The sequence below is a fragment of the Amyelois transitella genome, chromosome 24 (assembly GCF_032362555.1).
Source record: "Amyelois transitella isolate CPQ chromosome 24, ilAmyTran1.1, whole genome shotgun sequence".
NCBI classification, from domain to species: Eukaryota; Metazoa; Arthropoda; class Insecta; order Lepidoptera; family Pyralidae; genus Amyelois; species Amyelois transitella.
This window is the reverse complement of record NC_083527.1, coordinates 4,670,875-4,696,767: the sequence shown is the minus strand read 5'-3', so window position 1 is coordinate 4,696,767 and position 25,893 is coordinate 4,670,875. Positions and strand designations below refer to the sequence as shown.

The following is a 25,893-nucleotide window of genomic DNA, read 5'->3' as shown; positions in this document are numbered from 1 at the left end:
GAACTTTACCCTAAATTGCTTTTAATCCAAAATGGTGGACTACTTATTATATTTTATGGGTATCGAATAAGGCCAAGGAACTGAAGAAAATAAAACAAAATAATAAAAATATTTCCTTATATTTAAATATAAGTATTCGTTTGCAATTAAGTATTTTAATTATAAACAATACAATCGCACTCTAATATACAAATAATTTTGGTATAAAAATCTGGCACTCTACAGCAATGGTTAGCTTTATAACTATACAATTTTATACATTTTAAATGCCCATACTAGTGCTGCCATCTACCCGATACACTATTGGTAGCGGATTTTCAATTTATACATATAATTTTTTCTAGTCCCCGTAAAAATGCGGTTCATTAAGCTTGCAGAAAATAATGTACCAATAATGTATAGATAGGGTAATTAGCGTTGCCGATCTTGGCAACACTAAATAAATCCTAAGGTACTTGGTACATTACATTTATAGAGTTGACGCCCTGTGGTTTTTACACGAACATTCCACGTGGTGGTTCCATTTGGTGCATCATCCAAAAAGGTGATAGGTTAGTGAAGATATCTGTTTTGAACAATACAATAATTTTAAAAATTATATTATTTATAAGTAGGTAGTGCATACACCGCCTATGGAAGCGCCCAAAGAGAACTACAGACTAAAACAAATTGTAGAATCTCTGAAGAATTTGATTCAATCACATTAATAAACGATATAATGGTACCTATGTTTAATTAGTTATTGATATTTCAAACGAATTTCAACATTTATAGTTTCGTAAACTTTGTTTTGTAACATAATAAGTAAGTATACATCCGAATCTCTGAGTATTTTATTTTGAATACTGTCATACGAATTCATTTTAAAAACTAATTTGGTACAAACCTGCATACAATTCGTATTGGCACAAAGCATTTTCTGTTGTGTTTGAGTATAATTCATACAATTAGTGGCTACCAATTCAATTATTTATTTCAATGAAAACTCATGGATTATTATTTGCAAATTTTCTATACACTTTCACGAAAACATTAGGCGTGTAAACAAAATGGCTGCCACTGTAACGCCATGTGGGCGTCACTACTACAGGGGCGTACTTTAATGATTTATGGGTTCAGATTTTTTCTTCATACTTCAGCTAGCGAAGCCTTGTTGTTTTGTGACTATTACCTTTGTATATACAATGCACTAGTTTACAATTACAAAAATGAAACATTAAAATAAATTCGAAAATGTTGCCGAATTTCTTTATATTTTACTCGCATTCGCACCTGGTACCACTTTGTTCGCGTGGACTCAAGAACTTTACATCAGAAGGTAGCGCTGGCCCTCTAAGATTTCCAAACCTACCTATGTCAAAATTTACACAACATACACACTTACACATTTACAATAATTGGAAGTTATATAAATTATAGCTTGATTTCAAATTAAAACCAATAAATATGTATAGTGAATAGCTATTACATACCTAAAACGAATAGTAACTCGAACAATATTGTACCGATTTTCTTAAAACTAAGAAAATAATGACGTAAACTATGTTACAACGTGACAGAAATAGTCTGAAAAAAATTATATGTTTTTCAACAAAATAGAATGATATGTCACCACGTTCATGTTTTAAATCAATTGAAATAAATATTAACTATACCAACAATTCACTGACTGACTCATATGGACACTAAAACAATTGTTAAAAGTATTCTGTATTTTTATACTTGTTTTTAAAAGAATATATATAATTAATAGAAGATACTAATAGAAAATAAAATTTTGGTGTAATTTACAATTCATTTTCCTTCCTTCCAGACTCTTTTCTGTCAAATTGTTAACTACTTTTTCAATCTAATTACAATGCTAAACCTAATTTCTAAACAAAATAAATAAATGATAATGAGTATTCGAATAATGCACTATATAAATATCACCAGAAATTTAAGTAAATGCTTTTGGAACCTACGCGTAGGCTAATAAATATAAATATTAAGTAATTAATCGCTTTTTTACACACTTTGTCTAATAAAAAACATAGCTATACTTTTGGTAACTATCTTTTATTGTTGATCCACTCATGCCTTGATATACTCTGTTAATTGTAAGTATCGGGAAAAAGTATTGGCAAACTATCGATAATAATTCACGTCAAAAATAATCGTCTTGTCAGATGGATGATATCGAATTAACAGAGTGGTCTAGTATTGAAGAAATCCGAAGTCCTTCCGTGACTTCTAGCGCGATAGTTACCAAATGTACATCTATTACTTGAAATGTTATAATTGCCTACATTCTCTTACGTCATATCCGACCAATATACATAAATATTTTTCTATAATGTGCCTTAATTTGTACTTTAAAATTTAACATTGTCTTTCAATAAATGCATACAATTGCCGAAATTGGAAATACGTTTCGAAGATAACAACAAAGCTTGGTATAAAAATTGCAAACCTTTTCACAATTTTCAAAACTTTTTCAATAATTTAAATTAGTCAATATTTGAAAAAAATAATATTATTAACGTCAAAAAAACATAATAAATATAAACTTATTCTATTTTTGGAAACTTACAGAAAAAAAGTTGAAATTTATGTTAATATATATTTTTAAAGGTTTATGCTTCACCGTGTGGAATGAAATTTAGGATTTTCCTAAAAAATCATGAAACAAGAAATAATAACCTTTGCTTTCTCTGTTATAACTGGAGTCAAATATTTTATATTTACTACCTCATAGTCAATTAAAAAAATTACATAAAATTCAAACGCGCGACATTATCAATATGAAAGATACCCGCGTTTGATTTCGCGTCTTATTACGTAAGGGCACTAAATTAAAAAGTCATTATTATTACACTACCAAATTGAGTCTACGACACTTTTTTATCTCTTTCACTCAAGCTGTCATCAGCCTCTTTCACTTTGCCGTTGTGGCATTTTCCGTTCGTGTAAGATTTGTCTGTTTTTTGTGATGTTTTGTGTTTAGGGTGTTTCGGCAACTCTATAATTCTCTCGGTGAGCGCTAGGAGTATGTTACCTGGCACTCTTTGATGCTCGTCTACTAGTTTTGATATCGCGTTGGCTACCTGAAAGGTTAAAAACATTGATTAAATTAAAAGTACATACAAAACATACATAAAATCACGCCTTTTCCCCGGATGGTTAGGCGGAGACTGCATCTTCCAACTAACCACGATCTCTGCATACTTTCTTTAAAAGTTAGGTAATTTCCTTTTTCTTCATTAAAAGTACATTGTAAGCGTAACATGATTTTTTTCGCATTTTAGGACACCCAGACCTCAATAAACACCAATAATGTTTGTTACTTTTATTGTTAACCATATTCTATTCTATTAGCAAATAAAGATTTTATTTATTATGTATTTATATTTCCGTCAGATTTGCGAAAAAAATATATTATAGGTAAATATTGCTGGTGGTGCCTAATTCGGCGCTTTTTTGGAGATGGCGATTAATTCGTCGCTTTTTGTAGACAGCGCTAAAGTCACGAGGGCGAAGGTGCGGATAAAAGCTAGTGCCGTATACATACAAAGACCAGTTTCAGCTGTGGCTTTATGATATAATTGAGTATCATATAGCGACAGATTACTATGGCCCATCGTCTCCAAAGAGAAATTGCAAGTTTATAAGCCTATCCCTTAGTCTTAGCCTTCTACATCATCCATGGGAAAGACATGGAGTGGTTCCATTTTAAAGTACATACATATGGTCACGTCTATATCCCTTGCGGGTTAGACAGAGCCAACAGTCTTGAAAAGACTGAATGGCCACGTTCAGCTATTTAGTATTTATTTCAAATAGGTAGTGACAGGTTTCTAACCCATCGCCTAAAAACGAATCGCAAGTTTGTAAGCCTATCCCTTAGTCGCTTTTTACGAAATCCATGGTAAAGGGATGTAGTAGTCCTATTCTTTCTTGTATTGGTGCCGGGAACCACACGGCATTTTAAACTACTGTAGGTACTTACAAATTTATATATATAATTAATTACCTTAAAATTTATACATATAAATATATATATAATTACCTTCTTCTGCAGCTGTTCCGGCGTCAGATCAGGATCGTACGGTATCGGCTCCCCCAGGTGGGTGATGAGCTTGACCGGGAACCCGCCGTACACGGGCGCCAGGGGGATCCTGGTGGCGGCGTAGATGCGCAGGCACACGCCCCGCAGCCAGCCCACCGTGCGGAACGCCTCGCGCACGTTCTGGGTGAACATCGGGATGATGGGCTGTGAGGAGATGGAACAATAATAAGTTAATGTGGGTTTCGAACTAAATATATATAATTTGTGAAGTTGACGTTGTTAAAGTAAATGCTGCAGTGCAGTTTGTCACCGCTTCTTCTACCTTGGAAGCGGCAATCAACTTATTTGACGTCAACCAATGTTGTGAAACTAAAAGTTTTGACAATTATTAATTTTGAATTTGAACAATATCTTACTAGCTGTGCCCGTGACTCCTCCCGCGTGGAATAAGTATTTTGAGCAGCATTGAAGCCCTCAAGGGTGAATTATTTTTTTTCTCATTTTCCATTTCACATTTTTCTTCGATCCTAATAGTTGCAGCGTGATGTAATATAGTTTAAAGCCTTCCTCGATTACTGGTCTATTCGACGCAAAAAGAATTTTTCAATTCGAACCAGTAGTTGCTGAGATTACCGCGTTCAAATAAACAAACTCTTCAGCTTTATAATATTAGTCTAGATATATAAATTTCTAGTCTCTCAAAAAAATATTCGTTCCCGTACTATACCCGGGGCATGACTTTGAGCATGGATCCTAGATTGGGTGAGTCAGGTCTTTACATGAAGCGACTGCCATCTGACCTATACAACCTTTGCAGGGGCACCAAACCCGTGTTGCATCGATCATGGTTACACATCCAGTCGCCTGAATCCTTAATTTTTTTTTTTAATTCTTAGATTTTTTATTTTCTTATTTCTTTTGTTATGTCGCATTAAAAATACATACAACCCTAAATTTTATCAGCTTAGCCCTATTTTTTAATAGCCATTTATTAATTTAATCATTTTTCATCACCGGTCGATAACTGATCAATCGTCATTTAATATTATTTAGGTAAAGGTATGGCAAAACAACGTTTGCGAGGACAGCTAGTCTATATAAATAGGTATATACATATATACAGGGTGACATTTAAAACAACTGCATCCATTTAAACATAGACTATACCCATGCTTCTGAGCCGTTTGAGCCTATTTTTATTTAAATTAAACGTCATCATTTTCACATTTAAAAAACCGTCAAAAACTACGTCACACGCTTTATACAGACCAATACTACAAAAAGAAATTAAAACTAAACATTTAAATAAATGTCTGAAAAATAAATTATTTTTCTAGTATCAAGATCAAATAAAGTACAGAGTTGTCGAGATCGCTCAGCTGAATGAATTGTGTCGTTGACCTCTGAATCTTACGCGTCGCTTTTCCGCCGGCCGGAGTGATAGGTATGACGTATTTAGGATCGTGGATTTTGATACTTAAATTTTTTTTCGTACTTTCTGAAATATGAACCGATATTTTTCTTATAACGTTTTTAAATACCCTTTAGATGATTACACTTAACAGTTAAATTTATGCAGTTGAATTAAAAGTCACCCTGTATATATACATATATATATATATATACAGGGTGACTGGTGTACGTATAATATAAATGAATGGGAACTGACCACTTTGGCCTCCTGCGCGACCTTGGCGAAGCCGACGCGCGCCTTCCAGTGCAGCCGGTACTCGTGGTCGCCGAACTGCGCCTCGAACACGCCGCCCGGCGAGATGGCCAGCGGGCTGCCCGCGCGCAGCACGCCCGCGCACTGCGCCACCGTGCCCGGGATCACGCTCAGCCCCTCCAGCAGCGACGCCCAGCCTGCGGCGCGTGCGCACGCGTTTGTACACTTTTATTCTTATATAAACACATATTTCACATCACTTACATAAGAACTTTAAATAGTACATAAAAAAAACTACATAAGTTCGTTGTAACACTAATAAACGAAATATAAATGCAAAAGTTCAGTAAATTGATTATATATTTTTGTATATATTTTTGATATCAATGGGTATCCTTGTTAGCCCCGAAGTAAGTTCGAAACTTGTGTTACGAGATACTAACTCAACGATACTATATTTTATAGTAAATACTTAGATGGATTAACATCCAAGACCCTGACCAATCAGAGAAAGTTCTTTCCTCATCATGCCCTGACCGTGATTCGAACCCGGGACCTCCGATGTCACAGACAAGCGTATTACCGCCGTGCCACAGAGGCCGTCATATACACATACATACATATAATCCTGGCCTTCCAGTCAATCCCTAAGGTTAACTGGAAGAGATTGCTTTAGCGATAAGACCTCCTTTGTACCTCATTACTAGTGGTTTTTTTTTCTATTTTTCTTTTTCTTGTGGTGCAGTAAAGAGTCTATCTATCTATCTATAATTACGTCTATAGCCCTTGCGGGATAGATAGAGCCAACAACCTTGAATAGGGCTTTTGATGTTTGGCTCAATGATAGAATTGAGATGCAAATAGTGACAGCTTGCTAGCCTATCGCCTGAAAGAAGTTTGTAAGCCTATCCCTTAGTCGCCTTTTACGACATCCATGGGAACGAGATGGAATGGTGCTATTCTTTTTTTTATTGGTGCCGGGAACCACACGGCGCATACATTCATATAGCTCTGTCGCATACGACACAGTCTTGTCGCATTCTTAAATCATCAACCTGATTGTTATTATTATGTGGATGGATGGAATTGTGAGTAAGATTATAAAAAAACTTGTTTTTTTTTTTGCGAAATGTGAATATTTTTCAATTTGTTTGTTTCTTCTGTAAGTAACCTCTTCCTTCCTTGACCATATTATGAGCATGTCTTTCCTTACGGGTTAGACAGAGCAGAGTCCTCAAAAGGCACAAAAGCCACGTTTAGCGTGAAGGGTGCAATAGTTCGTCACATAAATACCTGGTATTTTAAACATGAACCGGTCGGCGACCGTGTGTATATGCCGCCGCTTGAACAGCAGCATCCTGGCTATGAAGTAGTACATGTCTATTGGCAGGGCGCCGTGGTAGTATATCACCAGGAATGGACCTTCCGGAATGTTCTCCAGCCCACGGATCTCGTAACCTGGAAGATCGTGAACTGATAAGGGACAGAACAATGGGGAATGTGGAGGCACTAAGACTAAAGATCAAAATACTTTCTTAAAAAGAAGAATTCATCAATTAACTTACAACCTCTTAATACACAAATTAAATGATAATAAAAATTTGTCGCGAGTTTTAATCACCTTATTTAATTAAATCTTAAAGAAGAATATTAAGAAGAATCCTGCACATTCAGGCAACTGAATTACATTATGGTTCCCTACCAAGGTCAGACAAGAGTCTTAACAAGATATAAAGGCCACGTTCAGCTGTTTGAGCTGACGAGATGGAGTGGTCCTATCCTTTTTTTATTTGTGCGCGGGAACCACACGGAACGGCAAAAAAAATACATTTATTCATTAATATAGGTATCTTACAGTGCCGTGCAGTGCCGTGTGGTTCCCGGCACCAAAAAAAAACAAGAATAGGACTACTCCATCTCGTCCCATGGATGTCGATAACTTGGGATTCTTCTTTTAGGCGATTGGCTAGCAACCTGTCACTTTATATGAATCTCGATTCTGTCATCGGGCCAAACAGCTGAACGTAGGCCACGTTATCAGTCTTTACAAGACTGTCGGCTCTGTCTACCCCGCAAGCGAAAAAGACGTGATTATATATATATATAATATATATATGCGTATGTATGTATATAACTCACCATGCCAAAGCCACCCGTGGGCGTCCCAGAGCGCGCACACCGCCAGCCTCGCCGCTTGCTTCCAATCATTCTGCACTCCGTCCACTACACGTAATCTGGAATTTTAAAAATTTAAATCTATGTATACTAATGTTATAAAGCTGAAGAGTTCGTTTGTTTGTTTGAACGCGCTAATATCGGGAACTGCTGGTCCGAATTGAAAAATGATTTTTGTGTTAAATAGACCATTTATCGAGGAAGGCTTTAGGCTAGGTATATAACATCATGCTGCAACTATAAAGGAGCAAAGAAATAATGGAAAATATTTCTTCCAAAAAAAAACTGGGATATTATTCATTGAGGGCTTCAATGATGCCCAAAAAAACTATTCCACGCGGACGAAGTCGCGGGCACTGCTAGTCGCAAATAAAATGACAGAACACCGCTTACGTTGGTTGGTATGGCCATGTTAAAAGACGTGAAGAAAGCCACGTGATGATGTGGTCAATTGCGCTAAGGCAGCCTGAACAAAAAAGAGGAAGAGGCCGCCCACCATTGACCTGGCGGTCAAATATCCAAAAGGATCTCAAGCAAGCCCAGTTGGCAGAATCGACAAGCCAATACCGAATGTCTTGGCGCAGGTAAGTGAGGAGACCCGACCCCACATAACGAGACCAGGGCCGGAAGAAGAAGAAGACATACATACGTACATAAAATCACGCCTTTTTCCTGGAGGGGTAGACAAAGACTGCATTATTACCTTTTGCCACGATCTGTGCATACTTCCTTCACTTCATACACATTCATAACTCTCTTCATGCACAGCTCGGCGATTTCGGGTACTCTTGACCTGACCCTTTGCCAGGACGTCCTTGATTAGATCAAGATACGTTCGTCTAGGCCTTCTCACTCCGACCTTTCCCTCCACACTCTCCTCGTATATCTGCTTAGTCAACCTGCTTTCATTCATCCTCAATAATTTGTATCTAATTTTGAAAATAATTCCATTCCATTCGATTCGATTTCATTCCATTCCATTCCATCTATTCTATTCCATTCTAAAATGCTACGAACCGCAGGGCACATAACAATTAAGGTTCAACTAAAATATGTAATTCAGCTGCAAATATATCTACAAATAAACAAAACAAACGCACCTGTAAAGCCTATACAAATGGAATATAATACTGCTGATGTATATGAGTAGGATGATGACTGCCGGCAGCAGGAAGGTCACGATCACCGGGGTCAGGAACCAGGTCAGCCACAGGCTGTACTCCGCGTCCACATACTCCACTGGAATCAAAGAGATTCATTGTTAAAAAGATTGCATACATATATGTATATATATATATTACCTATTCTTTTTTTTCAGGAACCACACATTTCCCGGCACCAATACAAAAAAGAATAGGACCACTCCATCTCTTTCCCATGGATGTCGTTAAAGGCGACTAAGGGATAGGCTTACAAACTTGGGATTCCTTTTTAGGCGATGGACTAGCAACCTGTCACTATTTGAATCTCAATTATATCATTAAGCCAAATAGCTGAACGTGGCCATTCAGTCCTTTCAAAACTGTTGGCTCTGTCTACCCCGCAAGGGATATAGACGTGAACATATGTATGTATGTATATATATATGACGTCTATATCCCTTGCGGAGTAGACAGAGCCAGCAGACTTGAAAGAGTGATAGGCCACGTTCAGCTGTCAAGCTTAATAATATAACATACATACATATAATCACGTCTATATCCCTTGCGGGGTAGGCAGAGCCAGCAGACTTGAAAGAGTGGTAGGCCACGTTCAGCTGTTAAGCTTAATAATATAACATATATACACATAATCACGTCTATATCCCTTGCCGAGTAGACAGAGCCAGCAGACTTGAAAGAGTGATAGGCCACGTTCAGCTGTTAAGCTTCATAATATAACATACATACATATAATCACGTCTATATCCCTTGCGGGGTAGACAGAGCCAGCAGACTTGAAAGAGTGATAGGCCACGTTCAGCTGTTAAGCTTAATAATATAACATACATACATATAATCACGTCTATATCCTTTGCGGAGTAAACAGAGCCAGCAGACTTGAAAGAGTGATAGGCCACGTTCAGCTGTTAAGCTTAATAATATAACATACATACATATAATCACGTCTATATCCCTTGCGGGGTAGACTGAGCCAGGAGACTTGAAAGACTGATAGGCTACGTTCAGCTGTTAGGCTTAATGATACTCGTAAAATTTAGATTCAAATAGTGACAGGTTGGTAGCCCATCGTCTAAAAGAAGAATCCCAAGTTTATAAGCCTATCCATTAGTCGTCTTTTTTGAAATCCATGGGAAAGAGATGGAATGGTCCTATTTATTTTTATATTGGTACCGGGAACCACACGGCACAAAGTTAAACTAACTTGTTATATTTATTTATTCTTTTCTCATCTAAAAGGGAACAAAAAATAAATGCTCGTTATAAACAGCTTCGTTTGAAATAAAACTATTAATAAATCTGAAAGTCAGACAATAAAACAAATATAGCGTTATCTCCTGAAAGGACGGAAACCAGTGGTGTTCCAATGACATTGTTGGTTTTATTAAAAATTTTGTTTTTTAACATAACCACTTCTGATAAACTTTCAACAATGAAACTGCATACATAAACATAAAAGAAAGAATATTCTCGAACGAAATGATAAATACGTGATACGAAGCGCGGGGTTTTTTACATCTACGATGCATATTCATTGCATTATTTGTGACTATCGCTAGAAGGAAAGAAAGAAAAAATCTTTATTTGGCGCAAAAGGTAACATTACATTATTCATAATCATAGAAATTACAAGATGCGACCAAAAGGGTTTCCACTCAGCATATGCATGTGTATGATGAGGTTATACAATGCGCTCATTTTCAGTATTTTAATATATAGATGCTATTATTATATATTACTAGAGGCCGCCCGCGACTTCGTCCGCTTTAAAACCCTATCATAACGTAACAATCAATCCCGCGAGAACTGCGGGGTAAAAAGTAGCCTATGTGTTATTCTGGGTCTTCAGCTACCTACATATCAAATTTCATCGTAATCGGTTCAGTAGTTTTTGCGTGAAAGAGAGAGGGTAATCGACTTGCCTTGCTCTTGTACATAGTATATAGTATATCCCCCTCTCCAGGGTAGCAGAACCCTGATTACTGTACCATGAAACTTTGCTCTAGAACTTGGACAACCGGAGCATCCATGGTCTATAGTCTATACCGCTTTTTATTAAAAAATACATAAATAAAAACCACGCTCCAAGGGTTAAGACTTCGCTTCATCCACATTCATGTACTCTTTGCCTCACAAGCTTGTCGTTTTCGGGTACTCTTGACCTGATCTTTTGCCAAGACGTCCTTAATTTCTGTTTCTTCTTCTACACACACAAGATCCGTGTATCCCCGGGGGATTTGATCCGTGATTACTGTACCATTGAACTTTGCTCTGTGCACAGACATCCGGGACATTATCTATCGTCTACCGCTAGTGCACCACGACCTCGCCACGATGTCGGTGGACGGGCCAATTAAACTTATCTTAATTATTTTTTTATACTTAGGCATTAAGTGGGAACAAACAATGATAGTACCTAGAACCGTAGAACCTAGGTAGGTATACTGAGGTAGACACCATTAAAATTTACGGAATAACTTTAGTTAACATCGTCCCCACCTCTCTGAAGAGGAACGGAGGCGACCTGTGACCACGATTCTGTAGTGGGTAAGTCAGGTTTTTACAAGTAGCGATCCTACTGACCTCCGCAACCTTACAGAATAACTTTAGTACATGGGACAGAAACTTGAGATGGAACACAAAAACTTGACCATAATATAATTGTCGTTATGTCGCAACAGCTTATCGCAAATTTGTTAATGATGGCATAGAGCACAGTGGTAAACGCAAACTCAGATAATAATGGCCTCTTAGCTTGAAAATCCCTAAATTCGGAGAAGACGAGACGTGGGGAGGTAACTAAATAATCATAGGTAATTTTGTATGTGATCTGCCGAAGACCAGATAAAGAAAAATAGGAAGGCGGAGTCCAGGTCTCGAAGCGTTGCAGTGGAGGATGCAACCAGGAACACGCAAAGAAGAAAGAGGGTATGTGATCAAAATGTTTCATCTGTTGTAGACAAATGGACAATAAACATTTAAAGTTACGTGGTTTCCAAAAATACAATGTTTATTCCGATTTGTTTTTCCACACGTTGAGGTCAGAAGCCACCGGTGTCAACGATATCGAGTGCGGTAAGTAATCCGCCTGAATTTTATGAAAAACACGATTACTCGGAATGATTATTTAGCATAGAGTACTGAAGGCCACCTAAGTACGTATTACTCAATCGTACTCTATTATTGAGATGGTCTTTGCATCCAATGAAGATTGGCGGCTAGGGATCCTTGATTTCGACTTTGTCCTAAGAACTTCTTGGGCTCGCTAGATTTTTCTTGGACCGCCGAGGTACTACTATACAATCCTTCGAAACACCTCGTGAACAGCCGCCTTGCAGTGAAAACGGAGGAATTGATTTTTTTCGTCCTAAAGGTATTCCGTTTTCTAACCTGTATAGATCCGCCACCGGTTGACAATTTCTGCTTCAAAATTCAGTTTGAAGATTCTATGCAAACGTTATTATATTGCAAGGAAAAATCTTGCAACTTTTAATTTAAATTCTACGAACTTTCAATTTTTTTAAATCACATGAGGGCCGTGACTGCTAATAAAGTCAGTGCCCCTGAGCCCCTGACTCCTCCAGGATATAGCAATGGATAAATACGAGTAAAGTCGATGATTAAGATGATCTTTCGTGTCAGGTTATCAAAATTACGAAACCGCGGCGCTTATGAAACGCATAGATTGTTATAATTGTAGCGGCATTATCTTTATGTTGTTTTATATCGGTTTTTACGGAAATAGGTCTAACTAAAGTCCAAATTATGAAACTTCCCCTTAATGTGTTTGTATGCTCACCTTTGATATTGATCGTGACTTATTTTAATTCGTACCAATTACCGGTGCTGTGTGGTTCCCGGCACCAATATAAAAAAAGAATAGGACCACTCCATCTCGTTCCCATGGATGTCGTTAAAGGCGACTAAGGCATAGGCTTATAAATTTGGGATTCTTCTTTTAGGCGATGGGCAAGCAACCTGTCACTATTTAAATCTTAATTCTATCTTAAAGTCAAATAGCTGAACGTGGCCTATCAGTCTTTTCAAGACCGTTGGCTCTGTCTAGCCCGCAAGGGATATAGACGTGACTATATGTATGTATGTACCGAATAATTTTTACGACTCGATATAAAACACATCGATTTCCAGTGGGTCACATAATTTATTTCTTAGTCTAAATATCTGAAGACAGCGGTCTTTTCAAGTCCCGAAGATGTGCAATGTGCATTCGACCAGTCATACATATAACGTTTGTGATAAATGGAGCATTGCTATAGGTAGATCTCATTCAGCTCAGCTTAATTGGTATCACAATATCAATGAACAACAAATCGCAACAATAACTGTGCAGTCGTTAATTAAAAATTAATAATAAAAGTATAAATAAACAAATAATAAACCAAGAAAACAATATACAGAGTGCAAAGTACAATCATGTTTTGTCTACTTTTTTCCGAGAGTTCTGTCCATAGGTCGATGAAATTATGAAATTCTATCGCCGGTGATAAGACTTTCATTTTTATCACGTTGAGTACCTACGTTACTTTATTAAAATTGTAATTTAGATTTTTAGGGCTCCGTAGCCAAATGGATAAACAGTTAATTAATTAATTTATTTAAACTTTGCAAAACAAAAAACTTTATTCTACAAAATACCTACAAATGTTTAGCACACTTAATACTGGACCACTCAAACATTGGGTCTGACAGAGAACTTTGTACGTCCGAACTTAATACATAATATATGTATTTACAAAAATACAAATTTTGTCTCGTATATATGTATTTATTTATTCTTCGGGTGTCAGAATTTCCAATACAAACCACACCAATTTCTCTAAAGGTTGATGACATGAAGACGCAGCGTCCAAAAGTCACTTTTATAAATTTTATTGATTTATAGATAACGTGATTTATTATACCTACACATGTTAATACTACTAGGATTATGCAATTTGCTTTCAATTACTCAATTACAAATATAAATGTCGATTACTTTTTATAACTAGGATAGACGTACAACCATATAACATATCAAACACATAATTTCATCAGATCAGAGCTTAGACTATTATTTGATCTTCTATTTGAGAAGGCGTAGGCGAACGTACCTTGATCAATTCGGAGACATTCTGGAAAAAGATCAGGTCTATAGTACCCGAAATCGACAAGCTTGCATGACTGAGCTTGGATGAAGCGAAAGAAGTATGCAGGGATCGTGGCAAGTGGAAAGATGTATTCTCTGGGAAAGAGGCGTGATTTACGTGTGTATGTAATTTTAGAAGATAATTATTAAAGGGTCGGTAACATATTACTTACGCCTTATGATTAGTATTTCATTTTATTTTTTGTCTGAGACTTCTGTTCATTTGTTTTATTAGCAGATTAATTTTTATTCGAAGATGCATGTGCATGTGATTTTAAATTCATAAAAAAACTAGAGATTCTACATTCAGGCGATGAGCTAGCAACATTTGTCACCATTTGAAACATGGCCTGCCTTTCAGTCTTTTCAAGACTGTTCTGTCTGCAATGTAAATTATTCGCTTGTAAAAATAAGATTAACATATATGTGAAACAATATATTGTTTTCCACATTTTATTCTTCGTTAGTTCACCACTCTTAGACGTCAGTGGGATTTCCAATATTCCCGGCTATAGACGTACAATAGCCAATCGATATCTCATCCTGTCTGGTCCTTGTGAACGAACTCTACTGAACCGAAGTTATCGGTTCCGGTCCGAGGTCCTGCGATATGATAATTTAGATAATTATAATTACTATTGACCTAAAATCGTCTAACCGCCGTCTAGACTCCGGTGTATTTAGCACAAATAATGTTATCGATAAGGATACGGTTATTTCTATTGTCTAAAAAAAAAGGGGACGACCTACTTTATGAAGTACCTATCTGTTTGTATAACCCTCTTCGTGCCATTTAAAAAAAAAGTCAAACAGGTGAACGTGGCCTATTAGTCATTTCAAGACTGTTGGCTCTGCAAGGGATATAGACGTGATTATTTTTAGGTATGTATGTTAAAATTACTTTAGCATTGAATGGGAACCTATTAATCACAAAGAATACATACTTTACACACGGCATGATTTTATCGAAATCATTGGATTTGTTTGAGTTGAATGAATTTTATGAAAACTTTAGCGTACAGTGTTTAGGAGGTACGTTGTTGTTTATTTACACGAACGAAAGAAATACTGATCGTACTTACTAGTAGCTAGCTTATTTTCGTAAAAAAGAGCTAATGTTCTCAATTTCAATATCGATTTAATTTATAGTTCTCTATTAAAATATGATGTCACAATAACGAGTCCTATTTGCGTAAATAAAATGACGTTTTCTGTTAGTGACGTACACCTAATGCAATTAATCACTTATCATTTGGAAAATTTCTCGTATTTTCCAAATTATAAACGATGAAAACACACAATCAATCCATAGGTTTATATATTACTCTTCCTTTAGTGAGTGACTGACTGACTGAGCACGCACAGCCTTCAGGTTAGGTAAGGTTTCATATGTGTTCTACATGTGCACTAACAGAGAATGTACCGAAATTGTCGCGGGAACGGAAATTAACCGGTTTTATTTTTCGGTTCACGCGTTTTAACCCGCAGGCGTGGTCAAGATTTCTTATAAACTATCAAAATGAAATCCAAACTGAAAATATTTAGTTTAAATTTGATTTCTAACAGCTTGTTATTTATGTAAATTATGTAAACTAATTTATGTCAGCAACCTGTCACTATTTGAATCTCAATTCTATCATTATGCCTTACAGCTGAATGCGGCCTATCGGTCTTTCAAGACTTCTGGATCTCTGTACCCCGCAAGGGATATAGTTTAATTGTTATGTATGAATGTATGAACATTAATAAAATACATGATTCAACATTACATAACATACATACATACATATGTTCACGTCTATATCCCTTGCGGGGTAGACAGAGCCAACAGTCTTGAAAGGACTGAATGGCCACGTTCAGCTATTTGGCTTAATGATAGAATTGAGATTCAAATAGTGACAGGTTGCTAGCTCATCGCCTAAAAAAGAATCCCAAGTTTGTAAGCCTATCCCTTAGTCGCCTTTTACGACATCCATGGGAAAGAGATGGAGTGGTCCTATTCTTTTTTGTATTGGTACCGGGAACCACACGGCAACATTACATAAGTACATAATAATAACAACGCAGTGCAGAGGTTTGACCCTAAGTTATGTTAAACATGTTACAATTATGTGTCATTTGCCAACTATAATACTGTATTATATATACTTTACTGTATATTATTATATTATATATACTGTATGTATTACGTAACAGTAAATTTTCTATTCAATACTTCATGACAACGTTTTCCATATATCAATAGTCCATTGTTATTAAAAAAAACCAGTTATATGCGAGTATTTGCTTACCATTAAAATAACTTTAATTTTTAACTTTATGTATATTACGTTAATAACGCAATTTTCGTATAACTCATAACATAAAATATACTTAATTGATAAATTTTATTAAAACCAATTTTCTTTTGTATTGAATTCTGTATTGTAACCAATTTTTTATACTCAGATTTAACAGTCAGACAGAAGGACATGGTGAAACTTGGTACTTACATATTTTTACCATTTAGCTATGGAACCCATATAACTTTTTAAATCAATTTATTCTTTTTTTTTTTTGTAGGTAGGCATTAACTTGAAACGACGCGGTATATAATTTTACACAATTTATATCCAGTCTTGTTCTAGTCATGCAGTTTGCACCTGCTCCATAAACGAGCTATTTAGGGGCAAAGCTAGTTTATTTATAAGTGATGCGAGATGAACTATCCTTATTTTGGTAAAGACCATGAAAGCTTCATTTTATAATGTCCAAAAGAAAGAAAAAAAAAACAATGTTGTCGGACGTTAAAGGTTGCATGCAAGCTTCGTCTTTCACTCGTATCAACTCCTAATTACCGGGCCCTATAGGTACTTTATGACAATGAACGAAATCTCTTTCTTATAAATACGAAAGTTAGCCTGTCTTCTTTGTCAGCCTTTTAAAACTATACCGCTGGACAAATTCGAATGAAATTTGGTATGCATAATTTTTTTTTTCTGTTTTTTTTCTCAAAATTAACCGTAAAATACTAAAATGGAGGGTGAAAATTTGTATGAAAATGAACTATTAGTTTATTTGGATAATTGTAGTATCCACAGTCCATAGGTTACGCAAAGAGCGAACTACAACCGGGCGGAGGCGAGAGCAATTTTTTGTTAAATAAATAAGTATTACTTTCCCCTGATTTATACTATAAATATTTTTCCTTAATTTTATTAATAAAGGGTAGCTATGTGTTTTACAATTTATGCCTTTATATGAGATTTGAAAATACAGTCTTAAACTGTGAAACAGTATTGAAATACTGCTCTCTTACTACTTTTCTCTCCAATAGTAGCCCTTTAACAGAGCCAAAGTACGATAATCAAATAAAATACATAAAACAAGACTGCACAAGACCGATGGGAAGACCATAGACTAGATAGATGTCTTCTAAAGTCTTCACAGTACTGAGATAATAATTTATCGATCATAATCATAGGATGCGCGAGAGTAATTCCAGTTCGCTGCTAGGTTAACGCTCCATTTTGAAACCGTAGATATGATTGCTGTTTTCATTCCCGATGGGTCATCATAAAAGATTTACTGCTAGGTTATGTTTCTATTTCTTTCTTGACGAAGAATTTTGCGGACGACAATCAACTGTTAAAAATGTTAAAACTGTTTTTGGAACTTAAATTGGATTTTTGGATTGCCGAGGTTATTAAAAACATATAAAACTTACTTACTTATCCTAGGTAAGTCATTTTAATTAAAATTTATGTATTCTGCGAAATTTAAGCACAGAACAGTGACTCTACGGAAAAATTGTATAAAATAGGTATTTCAATGGATTAATTTTTTTTTTTTAATTTTAAAACTAAAAGTTGTCAATGAAATTTGCGGGGGACTTTTTGGCGGGAACACAAACGTATGTTGTTTGTGCTGTAATATATTTTTCCATAATGTGTACTATTAATGATTAATAATTGTGGATTATTAATCATTAATAGTACACATTATGGAAATTACACATATTGATTTTTAAATGTTCGGGGACAATCATGAATGTCGGAAAGTGTTACAATTTCGACTCCCAAAAAGTTTGATATCCACAATAAAAAAAACAACAAAAAATAATAGAAAATTATTGGGAATTTTTGTATTTCACAGGCTTACTTACTTATAATTAGGACACACTTTATTAGACATTTTTTTCTCATAATAGAGACTTTCATTGTTTTCGGTTGGTGCCTGATTAAAATGTTATCATTTTTTTAATAAGTTGTATATAAATTAATACAAACACAGCATCCCCGAAACCGCAAGAAAATTTAGAACGTGAAATGGTATGCAAAATTTTTAGGTCCTTTTTTGCATTGTTTTTAAACCTGGCAATGCCTAGGATAGGTTACACTTATACAAAATGTAAGCCATTGGCCTATAATAACAGTACATACAAAGTGAAACCCGTTTACAGCGTTCAATAAGGTATTACAGCAAGACGTGCCCGCTATTTTTTTACATCTATATAATTTACACCGTGATCATTAACCTATAGGACATGCAGGTGCGGGCGGCCTACACGGCTAGGGATGCGACCGACATAACTCCTCATAATTACACACGGACAGCCAGACCAGAGAGAATTAAAAAAAAATAGGCAAAGATCACTGAGAACCGGTACTGTGAGAGATATAGCAAAACTTATTATGAAAGATCATCTTTTTGCTAGTTATAATATTGCGACATGCTGTATACGAGGGCTAGAAATGTGTTGGTGGGCCATTTCGCACGATAAGATATTTTTACACACGCCAGTGACATTGGAAATGACCAGAATGTTTTCATGTGTGGTTCAAGAACATTCAATAGTTTATACAGAATGAAAGATAAAAAAATTGAAATTATGATAATTTGTATTTCTTTCGATGCGTTATCTGTTTACTTACTAGTGTTATCGGTCATGTAGAGTTTAGATTGTGAAATTTTGTAATAATTTCAAAACATCACGTTCAGTAAAAAAACTTACACCACAGAGTTAATAATATAATAAAGTACAGAGCGGACACCCCCACTCCCGTCAAATTCAAATATTTCGATGAATCCAAAACACCAATATTGCCTGATATTTTGGACGCTAAGATAAGCTGCAGCCTAAGTTAGAACATGTATAGCATCAAATAGTAATCTTTAATTACATATAATTTTTACTCGAAATTTCTACAGACACAAAACATATAATACAAAACAAAGTACATATGAAAAATTACACAAAAAGTAAAATTATGAAATATAGCAAGTCGCTGAAGTCGCAAAACAAATCAAAAAACATATTTTTAAAATTTACACCCAAAGTAAAATAGTATGCCGCAGCAAGTCGGGAAAGTCTCAACTCAACTCGGCGTTCTTTTCAGCAGAATAAGATAACTCCGTTGGAGCTAATGGATACCTCACAAAAAAAAAATATTATGTACATGCCAATACCTTTCTATGCATTTTCCTGTCGAGGGCATGCTGAAAGAAATGTATTTTGAAATAAGCAGTGCCCCTGTACAAAGTATTTCTTAGTCTTAGTCATTGTTCTATGCTTTCTTGATATACATAAATATATATAAAAATTAAAAAAAAAAACTGGAAAAATGTGACGAAAAACAAAATAATCTGAATCCCAGGACCCAAATGAAACAACTGAAGTTGCAACTGGGAACACGGAGAGACAAAGAGATATATACATTTTCTTCATATTTTTCCTTAAATAATACAAATGACACGACATACATCGCCTTGGCGACACTTTCGTTTATATTAATTGCAGAAGTCGCAGATTACTGAGCCACTGACATAATTTATCATCAACTTATGTTTACATAATCGGAAATCCGTAATGAAATTAACAACATATCATTCTGTTATTATGTGATTTATGCATGATATCTATTTCTTCTAGGAGATAGCGGCGACCTATTAAAACAAAAAGTTGTTTGCATCATTAACCAATAAATTATTATAAGCAAAAAACAATTAAGCAAAATTTTTATTCGATCGTATTCTACTTGATTCAGTTTTTAATACATACGTCAAATAATCATCTCAGTGCATTCCATTTTGATATAAAGCAAGACCGATTCTAAACCTGCCATGTTGAATGGCGCGCACGACGCCGTTTTTATCGCGCGTAAAACTAACGCTGTTGCGCTTTTTATTATGACATAAAAAAACGGTGTCGTGCTACGGGGGATGCGTCCACTGCCTAAATATCAATGCATTTTTTTACGCAGTTCCAAATCACGAGAGATATCTAGTAAGTAAGGATCCCCTGGAAGATTGCAGAGGTCAGTCTGTTCGTGTAAAAATTTGATATACTAAGCCATTACCATACCATGTTTGTCCTGTGGATATCATAAGATGTGACTAGAGAACAAGTACATTCAACTAGTGCAACGAACGCATTCAAAAGGAGGGTTGACGTCAACTTTTAATTTTGAGTAAAGAGAAACTGAAAACAGAGCTATAAATTCTGTCAAATATAAGTACCTAGCTTGGACATGGACAAAAACGACGTATTGTCACGTCTTAATTTCCAAACGGATAGAAATGTTAAAAGGTAATTATTTTAAAAAATTGACTATAAGTTTATGTAGTACTATACTAATATACCAAAAAGAAAATTTTATTTCACAGACACAGACTTCGCTAATTAGAAATGTCACACTGGCCGTATTGAAATTCTTAATGGGTTTATGGCTATTGTCGCGAGGGTTCCTATAATTCTTCACTGATTTCGGTAATCGCTGCACCTTTTTATTTATGTACATTGTTTATTTAATGTAGTTTATTATATATGTTAATTATAATTATTTTATTTTATATTTTGTGTAGGTATAAATATATTTATTTAGTTTGACCCCACACAAAGTTCTCTGTCAGACCCAATGGTTGACTGGTAGATAATGCTTCTAGCATTTAGTCCGCCAATTGTGCTATACACTTGTATTTCGTGCAATAAAGTTTAAATAAATTAATTGTAATTAACAGTACATTGGTTAACTATATTAAACACCCTACAGAAAAATAAAATGAATTATCTGCACATAAACTATAATTCATTTCTTTTTCTTGTAGGTTCCAGCGTTAACCCACCATTTGTAGATACTCTTAGAACGCGCGAATTTAGCTAATAATACAGGCCTACAAAATAATACTGGCTTTTCTCAAATCTCTCGGGAACTCCAATTATATATACGAAAAATTCCAAGAAGATTGGTTTAGTACAAGGTAAATTTTCGCATTTATAATATAAGTTGGGATGTAAATTAAACTTCAGGAGATAATGCCCTATCAGAAAAGAACGCATAACTAAGTATATCAAATTCAGGATTTAACTGGTTATTGTCAAACGAAAATATGTCTGATTGTAAAACCTAGTTCAAAATTTACAGAAGTAAGACAGTGTGGTATTTTTGTCAATTTTATCTCATTTAAATAATTCGTTTTATTCATTTCAATTCCTCAGAATATATTGTGATTCATAGGAAAAGGAAACCAAAATATACTAGTTAATTTTCCATGAGGGTATAACTGTGTTCGGTTGTTGCGGTCGTAATTCTAACGATCCCCCGATGAGGAAACAAACCGCGTTGTGACATGCGGTTTTGCCTAATATTCAGTTTGTATGGATTTACAAATAAGCTACTATAAATTTATTTCAATACTTTTTTATTAATTTAAATGCGACAGTTTCTGAAGTGCGTTGAAGTGCTTTTGGATGCGTATCGGGCTATCATCACTATGTCGTCTAATTAAACTCTCGAATTTTATAAGTAATGGTTAATATGTATAGTTAAATACCTACGATAAAAATGTACCTTAAAAAAATCCTTGTTATGCCACCTAAAACCCACGAGCTATCAAATTTTCATGATCTTTTAATTTTAGTCATATTTAAAATTTTTAAACTAAAGTAAATGAGATAGGTATATGTAGGTACAGTTGTTATTTATCAAGAAATGGATTTTATATATAAAAAATTAATAAAAAACAGAAGCAGTTAAGAACAAATTTGCAGCTATGTTTGAAAAGCCTGTCTAAACATTTCGCATCTCTACACAAAATAAAAATTCACAAAAATATATTTATTAAAGTAATTTAAAAATACATACGGTAAAAAATTCCCATGTAAAAGCCGGCGACTGCAATAGCAATTTTCACCAGATCGTGAGTTGCGTCGAAGTCAAACTTTTTCAGCAGGTCACTCATGATGTAAGCTTTCACAGTACCGTCGACGCACTGAGTCTCCACCATTGCTTACAAAAAACCTTATCTTTTTTTAAATTATAATTTAAACCGAATGCACTGATAACCCGGTGACCGCTATATTAAATTTGCATTCGGCCAGTGCATGGACCTTGCAAAATTTAAAATTAAAAAATTGTTTATTATCTGTGCGCCGTAAGCCGTATGATGTACGCGGTGTCTCGTCACTAAATGCGATCGAACGCAACCGCACGCAGTTTCCTGCTGACTGAGGCTTTTTATTTTTGTTATCTATCTAACAAGTTTAAGTGACAAACGGATATGGAATAAATAACATTAGGTCAGGGCATTTCATCAGCAATATCATGTAATCGCTTTACAGAGTATTGTCTGTGGATTTAATGACAGTAGAAAAGCGCGGGAAATCTTTAAAATTATTTTTTAAGTAACCACAGATTTTAAGTTGACGAAAAGAAGATTCATAAGCTTGAATTCATTCTGTATTTTGTTCTGAGTTTGGAGTCATATTTTCAGAGCTGCCATACCGCTTTTATGACATACGAGTAAACCCCATTGCCGGCATGTCGCGTGCTGATGCGCACGCGCAGGTAACAGAAAATTGAACATACATATACACCGATACCAACTTCACATGCGTAGGGTTCAATAATATATGTATTCTACCTCTCAATTTGCGTGTTCACAGTCGCACCCTATGCTTCAAGGCTTAGTATCAAATTATCAAGTAGGATCTGGTGTGTATTGTTGTGTTTAGGTACCTACTTATACTTCCTTCCTTGTGCCTTCTCGTGAGCGACATCTCATGACGTTAGGATACACATAACGATGGCCGCGGACCGTTTCATAAATTAAATATTGCAATAGAAAAATACCAACAGTGAGTTATAAAGTGTATTATCGAGACAATACCACGTACTTCAATCCAAAAACAAATAAAAGTGATCCGTCCTGCACGTCGTCGCCGGTGCAATGTGATTTGTGACGCACGTAATTATAATTACGTTCTTTTGTAGAACAATGGACTATCGAAAGTAATGCTCCATTTGAATTAACATAGGTACAATAATCGCAACTAATATTATAAATGCAAAAGTATGTTCATTTGTTTGTTACCTCTTTACGGGTTATCAACTGAACCAATCTTCTTGAAATTTTGCGTATATTTAATTAAGAGTTTGGAAGACATAGGTTAGCGTTTTCGTCCTGGTAAAAACTATAGTTCCCGTGGGATTTGCGAAAACTCTGTATCATTATGTAGGTAGCGCTAAATTCGCGCGTGTAGGTCTTAAGAGTATAGTAAATGGCAATAATAAATCAGCTAAATTCGCGCATGTACATGGCGCTAAAAATACGCGGGCGAAGCTGCGGGTAAAAACTAGTAAGTTTATAAATACATATTTACATGCCTTTGGCGACCGGGCGACTCATCAGCGATGCGACAATAACAAAAAGGGCTCAATAGTGAACTTTATTAATGTACAGTTTACACCCTCATAGTTTTTTCATGACAATTGTCTCTGTCTACGCCGTAAGGGATAAAGATGTGGTTATATGTACATACAAACAGAATTTTGCTTGATGTTGGGCCAAATTCAGTATTTAATAGTACATACTATTACATACTGAATTTGGCCCAACATCGAGCAAAATTCTTTTTCAATCAGTGGTGCAGCGGTAAATACCCTTGTCTGTGGCTTATGAACTTGGGATTCTTCTTTTAGGCGATGGGCTAGCAACCTGTCACTATTTGAATCTCAATTCTATCTTAAAGCCAAACAGCTGAATGTGGCCTATCAGTCTTTTCAAGACTGTTGGCTCTGTCTACCTCGCAAGGGATATAGACGTCATTATATGTATGTATGTATGTTATTTATATTATCAGTCAAGTGCAAACAATGGCGGTGTATAATTTAATATCTAAAATAAAATATTTGTAAAATGTTTTCTGGCAAATAATTATTTCTGATTAAATACTTCCAATAATAGGTAAAAGACTGTTTATTTGAAGCAAAATAGGATTGTGTGCATTAAATTTTCAGTGGCAACAATTTAAACATCACCACCATTGACAATGTTCACTAAAGCTATATCTATTTCTTTTTTTTTTATCAATACATTACTATTAGCAATCCATCAAATAAAGTATGTTATTGTTTATGCTGTGAAAAGATTTAATAATATTGTAACGAATCCGCTGTAACAGAGAATCATAAAAAATAAGTCTGATTATGCCATTAAAATTGTTACTTATTTTTTCTTAGCCCTGAGCTCTTTGTGACTCTCTTCATGAAAGATCCCCTGTATACTTCTAAGTCCTTATCCCTATGGATTACATTTAGTTAGGCTTGACTTAACCTTTGCTACTTTACTGTTACACAACTTTTGTCCAATATTTCAGTTTCAAGGCAGTCATTTTTCACGGACTGTTTTAACATATAAAATCAATACTTACTAAACTGTTATCAATGTGAAGTGGCTGTTTATCTCAATTGCTGATAAGCAAAAAATTTATGAAATCTGTAATATCACTAATAATAACAAAGACAGTAATACTTAGATGTATATGAATCATAATTCTGATTAATATTCAATGACACAAAGTCGACAAAAACATAATTTAAACCCAAATAAAAGAGATTTTAGAATATACATATTAAGGCAAATAGATGACGCATGATAAATAAAAATTCCGAATCCTTTGATAAAGTTGGTTTCCCCAAAGAAGTAGGTTAGGTCATTGAGTCAAAGTCAAGACAGATACTGAATGTGTAATAACAATTCTTCTTTCAAAGAGTATAAAAAGAACTCACCGATAATATCGTAGAAGCTGATCGTGTAGTTATCCACAAGATGTGAGAAGAAACTCATTGTTGTAAACAGCTGATCACATAAACAAAAAAATTACGAATTTCAGTACATGGAAGTTAGCTGGCACTAAATTCCATTACGAAATAATTTCGAGGTATCAAATAATAGCCAATTCTTGCTTTTCTTTATTGCTGAAGTAATCAAATTATTTGAAATACACGAAAAACATTGATTTCGCATTTCGCTCAGAAGATCAACAAAGATTTTGGCATATGACAACTCATCATTTTGACATTGGCATTGACATCAGATTGATTAGGTATTGCAAAAGACAATAGAAAGTAAGATTATACCTACTGCGTTTGATTTGGTCCCAAAAAGGGATTCACAGTGTCGAAGTAAAAATTAACATAAATATTTAAAGTCAGAAAGGAGCTTGAGTTGCACTTGAACATTAAAGTGTCGAAGCTTAAACCTAACCTAACAATCATGCAAAAATGAACATAATGCAAATATTTTGTCAGTTACTTACCTTAACTTTAGATTCAAAGGATAAAGGCAGGGATCGAGGCATGCATGAGACAGCTAAGACGAGTTAATAGATTAAAGAAAATTAATAAAAAACGGGAAATTTTGGTAATGGTTGGTAACA

General features: G+C 35.1%; 1 protein-coding gene across 2 annotated transcripts; it reads right to left on the bottom strand.

The window, feature by feature from the left end:
* Positions 1-103: 103 nt before the first annotated feature.
* Positions 104-25,504, bottom strand: LOC106135860 (monoacylglycerol/Diacylglycerol O-acyltransferase). Of its 2 annotated transcripts, none has more exons than XM_013336257.2 (7): positions 25,244-25,504; positions 8,990-9,128; positions 7,854-7,948; positions 7,008-7,172; positions 5,718-5,911; positions 4,049-4,252; positions 104-3,086 (listed from the first exon to the last, which is right to left on the bottom strand). In XM_013336257.2, the coding sequence occupies exons 1-7, from the start codon at positions 25,299-25,301 to the stop codon at positions 2,871-2,873; spliced, it is 1,071 nt and encodes a 356-aa protein (XP_013191711.1). In that variant the 5' UTR covers positions 25,302-25,504; the 3' UTR covers positions 104-2,870. The 2 variants fall into 2 exon arrangements, with proteins under 2 accessions (XP_013191711.1, XP_013191710.1); XM_013336256.2 differs by lacking the exon at positions 25,244-25,504 and adding an exon at positions 22,319-22,649.
* Positions 25,505-25,893: the final 389 nt, after the last annotated feature.